Genomic DNA, 5,732 nt, shown 5'->3' with positions numbered 1-5,732 from the left:
GAAAAGGTCTACGTTTTATTTCAAAGCCCATATCTCTGTTTCTTTATATATATCAAAAGCAAAACAAGGAAAGTAGAAAATATCACCTTTTTTAACGACGTAAAAGAGGTTGTCGTAGCTGCTCAAACAACAGAGATATCGCAATAGTCGGTACTGCATCCCATTACCCGATTTGTTTGTAATCACGCTACAGTTCGCAATTTTGATCGGATCATCACGAATTTTTAGGAAGTTGATGCGGGTCCCACATAGGAAGAAGCCTATTGATTTTGTTGATAGTCGGATAATATTTAGGGGTCGGAATGGGGAAAAACTCGTTTGGAGACAAATTCAAAGTTTTATTCTTTGTGAATATATTGGCTTTTAGCAGGGGTATTCCAACGGCAAAGCCTGTCAATGGAAGAAGAAAATATTACCTTTACATTGGTGTAAAGCAGGTTGGCGAAGGTGGTCAAACAAGGGAGATACCACAATAGTCGGTAATGCATCCAATTCTTCCATTTCTTTGCAATCAAGCTACAGGTCGTAATTTTGATTGGATGGTCACGAAATTTTGGTTGCTTATGGGGGTCCCAGAGACAAAGAGGCATATTATTTTTTGTGGTAGTCGGTTTATATTCCCTAAATGAAATGTTTAGCAGTGAAAAGCTTATGCACAGGGGTAGTGGTGTAGGGTATTACATGGTCGGCCCCGTCCCGACTATAGCCTTTGCTCACTTGTCTTAATTATGTTTCTGGAAGAAAATCGGATACAAAAAACAACAGACTTTCTATAACTCAAAAGGGTGCTCTTGTTTTTTATTTATTTATTTATTTATTTATTTATTTTTTTTTTATAAAACAACAAATGTTTCAAAATGGAGGAAAAATTGTATTGACAGATTTTAAAAAATTTAGAAAAAATAGTAATCATTTGAATCCCACTACCAAATAGGACTCAAATATTTTGTAATTTATCGTAGTTTAATATAAAAAAATCATGAAAATCGAATGGTACAATCATTGATAAAAACTGATTTTAAATAATAAATCGCGAACATTGCATCCAAGTCCATTGTTCAATTTTTTTCTATATTTTATTAGATCGCTGATGAAAAAGCAAAATATACAAACAATTTTTTTTATTTGGAACAATTCAAAACAGTTTAGAGTTTTTTTTTAAGGTGCGATATATCTGTAACCGTTAGTCGAAAAATCTGAAAATATATTGATATGTTTTACTGAGGAGCAGGATCAACACAGCAAAAACTATAGGAACTCAAAACCACTTTTTGACAAATTAACGATTTCACTCAGAAATCCCCATATATACCTAATAGGTATTATAAATTTAATTATACCCTTCATATTATGGTGGAGCTTTTAATAAAATATTGTTAACAAGAAGATAGGAATTGCCACCGTAGATTTTTCTAATGAAATCAAATTCTATTATTCTGCAATGGAAATTCCTAAATAATTGTTTCTTTTTTTAAACAGGATTTTCATATTTTTGAGTAACTTTTAGACGAAATATCGCCTATATGATCTGCTAAATTTTGTGCATGACATGACAAGTTTTGTTAATTATTCGATTTGGAAACTAATTAATCTAAACTTTTAATTAAAACCCATTAACAGGCATATTTATTTTCTAATTAAACATAAAGATGGATAATTACTATTTTATCATATACAGCGATTCTATAAAATTTTATATAAATATGAAAATTCTGTTCGTTGAAACAATCAAGAATCCGATGGCCGCCTCTTTCAATAACAAAATATTCCGTGTTGTAACAATGAAAATTATTTTCATCCCAATACTGTTTGTTGCCTTTGCAATCGTCAACACTAAGGTAAGCCGCCAAATTATTTCCAAAATATCAAAACTAGCAATGTTTTTTTCAGGCTGATATGAATACCATAACATTCGCAATAGATGCTTGTCTTAAGCAATTTCATGTTTCAAAAACGGAATTGAACAATTACTATGCAAATAAAAATATTGAATTTAGTGATACCTTAAAGTGTCACACAAAGTGTGTGTTGGAAACGGAAAATCTTTTTAAAAATGGGAAGTTGGATGTAGAACAATTTGTGAAAAATGCTCTAATGGCGCCTGCCCAGAAAAATCATGAAGCTGAAATTAATAAAATTGTCAAAGATTGTGCTAATCAAGAGGGCGTCAATGATTGCGATACAGCCTTCAAAGTGGGTAGATGCCTTTATGGCCATCATAATCTATTTTTGCATTAAATTTGTATGGTAAAAAATAGATTAAAATAAATAATAAAATGATAATAAATGATAATTTTTCTTCTTTCCTGTTACTCACCGAATTGCTATACTGAAACCAGGATCAATCCTTTTTCTCTTTATAATAAAGGGATGAATTGTGAAACAATCGACAGAATTTAGGCTGTAAGGTAACAATATGGACATTTATTCATATCCTAATGATTTTTACTATGAAATTCCCTAAATGTAACTGCTATATCCTTCATCACCACAGATAAACACTTCTAAAAAGAGTTAAAAAAGGCAATGATGGCAATGGTAAGCACAACAGCCTTGCACACTGAATCCCCGTGTTCGATTCCAAGGTCAGGCAAAATCAAATTTTCAGTGATGGCAAAAATGCCCCTTTAGCACAATGTGGATAAGATTTAATGAATATTTCAACCCTGTAAACGTTCTCTATAAACACACCGTTCGACAATAAACAATAGGTCCACCCCAATATCATTGACTCCGATAGTCAGGAACGTACCGAATTTCGGTTAAATTCTGGAACATAATTGATAGTCAGCGTGAATTTGAATTCCATCCAATATCCCGGAAATTTCTTCATATTACTGCTAAAGTTCCCACTAATATAGGCCCACGTTTCTGTATAGCCCCCATACAACGACACCTCCCGAGTTTCGGTATTTTGAGTTTTTTGTCAAAGGTACCACCTGATTGAACACATTTTTTACACTCCACTATTGCACTGTGGGGCCAAAGTCAGGGTTTTGAGGTAAAAAATCACTGGGGCACTCCAGACCTTCAAAATTTAGTGCAGATGTTTATAATCGACCTAAAAGCTAATCTGCCAAATTTGGTATATATCGGTTCATATATAGATATAGCTCTCATATATATGTTCGCCCGATTTCTAGTAATTGATCAACCAAACACGCAAATTTTGTCCAATTATGATGATATTTGGAAAATTTTACCGATTTCGTTCTAGAAATAAGTTTGCCAAGGTATATTGAAATCGGTTCAGAATTGGATATAGCTCACATATATATTTTCGCTAGATTTTATAGCTCCAATCACGCTATGTCTGTTCATCTTTGATGAAATTTGGAATATATAACGAAATTTGCACTATTTGCACAAAAAAGTTTGCAAAATTATACTGAAATCGCTTCAGATTTTGATGCAAAATGGTAAATGTTGCGGAATTCGTACTATAAATAAGTTTGCCAAGTTATATCTATCATCCGATTTGATCTTTATTGTACACTAAATTCATAAAATAAGTCCGATCCGGATTAAATTCGGTACTTCTGACCGAATTCAGCCAAGAGTAGTTTCGGTCAATTTTTGTTATATTCAGTTCAGAGTTAAATATAGCCCCCCTATATATATGTTCATCCTATTTAATGTTAATTTTATAAGATAGTATCACAGAATTTGGTCTTTTCCTGTGCACAGGAGTTATTCATTTGGTTAAGGCGTGCACAAATGTAAATGTATGTAACTGCCGTTATATAGTTGTCTATTACATGTTTAGGCTATCGATGGTTTTCCAACCAAAAAATAAAAATATCCAAATTTTTATGTTTTTGCGAAATCTGGAAGTTGATTTTTTTTAATTCGCAAGTATACGCAAAATTTCTTTTCAAAAACTATTAACGAGAGTATGCCCCGATACCGAAAGTACTAATCCAAAGAACACATGAATGATCCCAAAAGGAAATCTCGTCAATTATAAAAGAAAAGTTCTCCTTTACTTTGATGCTAGGTTGGCGTATGTGGTCAAATGATGCAGATATCGGAAAGTCGGTAATGAATTCCATTTTTCCATTTTTTTAATCACGCTATAGTTCGAATTTTTGATCGAATCGTCACGAAATTTTTGGGAGTTGATGCTAGTGCCACAGAGGGGGAAGCCTATTGGTGATGGTCGGATAATATGCAGGGGTCGGAATGGACAAAAATTCATCTGGAGAAAAATTTCAATGTTGTATTCGTTTGCGAATATCTCGGCTTCTGGTAGGGTATTATAACGGCAAAGCCTATGAATGTAAGAAGAAAATATCGCATTTACATTGACACAAAGTAGGTTGGTGAAGGTAATCAAACAATGGAGATATCACAATAGTCCGTAATGCATCCAATTTTCCAACTTTCTTTGTAATTACGCTACATGCCGCAATTTTTATCGGCCGTCACGAAATTTTTGTGGTCTACGGAATCCCAGAGAGGAAGAAGCATACTGGATAATATTCCCTAAAATAAATGTTTAGTGAAAAGCTTATGCACAGAGGTAGTGGTGTAGCGTATTACATAGTCGGCCCCGTCCCGACTATAGCCTTTGCCCACTTGTTAATTATACCCTATACCACAATGTAGAAAAGGGTATTATATGTTTGTTTTGGTAAAAATTCATGTAACACCGCGAAATATTCATCGGAGACCCCCAATGTGGTATACCAATCTTCATATCTCGACGAGATAAAGCGATTTTGAGATGTGTGTCCGTCCGTCTGTCCATTATAAATTGTAAACACGCTCCAGGCCGCAATTATGGACCGATCATCACGAAATTTTGTATGGAGGTCGGGTTCAGATCAGAATAGATCCCTATTCTTACTGGTGATGATCGTGAAATAGTTAGCGGGTGAAATGGACCAAAAACATAATATTTATCCAATTTTCTAGCGGCTCTGTAGGTCTCAATAATAGTCCGATCAACGCATAATTTTAAATAAGGTAAGAGTATATCACAAAGGAGAAGCTTGCAATTTTAGTTGGCGATCGGATGATATTTAGAGGGTTAAATGGACCAAAACTTTTGTGTGAAAATTGTGAAAATTTTAAATATACAGCTTATATCTTAATTCCTGGAAGTGACATTCCGGACAAGTGAGATATACTTGAAAGTGGAACGCTTGACCTTTCAATTGATGCCAATTATATTGGTGTGCATGATCAGATAACAGAGTTACAGCCTAATATATTCCGTTATTTGTTTGTAGTGTAATAATAAACTCGCTAGAAGTCGCAATTATACATCAATAGTCACGAAATTTTGCACCGGGTAAGAGTATACATAGGTCGAAAAAGATGCCTACAATTTTGAATGATTATCTGATATTCCTTAGCGGGTGAAATGGACCATTACTTTTGTAAGAAATATAAAAATTTTATTTTTGGTCGATATTTTAATTCATTGAGGATATATATATTTCGCAAAGTAGCCTACATATGGGAAAAAAACTACTGACTATCCTCTGATGTAAATACAATAGAGTGTTTGCTAGATAACGGGCCTACTGCCTAATATATAATGGGTTCTGTGTAGAGAACCACATTTTTATCCCATACATATTGTCTCTCCAAAATTTTATGTAACACCACGAAATATTCGTCCTAGACCCCTTATTTGGTATGCCAAAATTCATATCTCGGCGAGATAAAGCGATTTAGCGATGTGTGTCCGTCCATTAAAAATTGTAAACAAACTTAAGAAAATA

The 5,732-nt window shown here is 33.7% G+C and overlaps 1 protein-coding gene across 1 annotated transcript; it reads left to right on the top strand.

The window, feature by feature from the left end:
* The first annotated feature begins 1,742 nt into the window (after positions 1–1,742).
* On the top strand, positions 1,743–2,293 carry LOC141405943 (general odorant-binding protein 56h-like). Its single transcript, XM_073990840.1, has 2 exons — positions 1,743–1,838; positions 1,891–2,293. The coding sequence occupies exons 1-2, from the start codon at positions 1,782–1,784 to the stop codon at positions 2,236–2,238; spliced, it is 405 nt and encodes a 134-aa protein (XP_073846941.1). The 5' UTR covers positions 1,743–1,781; the 3' UTR covers positions 2,239–2,293.
* The last annotated feature ends 3,439 nt before the right edge of the window (positions 2,294–5,732 follow it).

Source organism: Musca autumnalis, unplaced genomic scaffold (genome assembly GCF_047663935.1).
Source record: "Musca autumnalis isolate F117 unplaced genomic scaffold, ASM4766393v1 scaffold_5, whole genome shotgun sequence".
NCBI lineage: Eukaryota > Metazoa > Arthropoda > Insecta > Diptera > Muscidae > Musca > Musca autumnalis.
The sequence above is the reverse complement of the archived record's forward strand: the minus strand, read 5'-3'. Positions and strand labels throughout refer to the sequence as shown.

What these genes read in the sequence shown, in the direction of transcription:
- LOC141405943 (XM_073990840.1), top strand. Translation starts at nt 1,782, where the DNA reads ATGAAAATTATTTTCATCCCAATACTGTTTGTTGCCTTTGCAATCGTC. An exon ending in TTGCAATCGTCAACACTAAG is followed by an intron (nt 1,839 to 1,890) that starts GTAAGCCGCCAA and finishes TGTTTTTTTCAG; the next exon opens with GCTGATATGAATACCATAAC.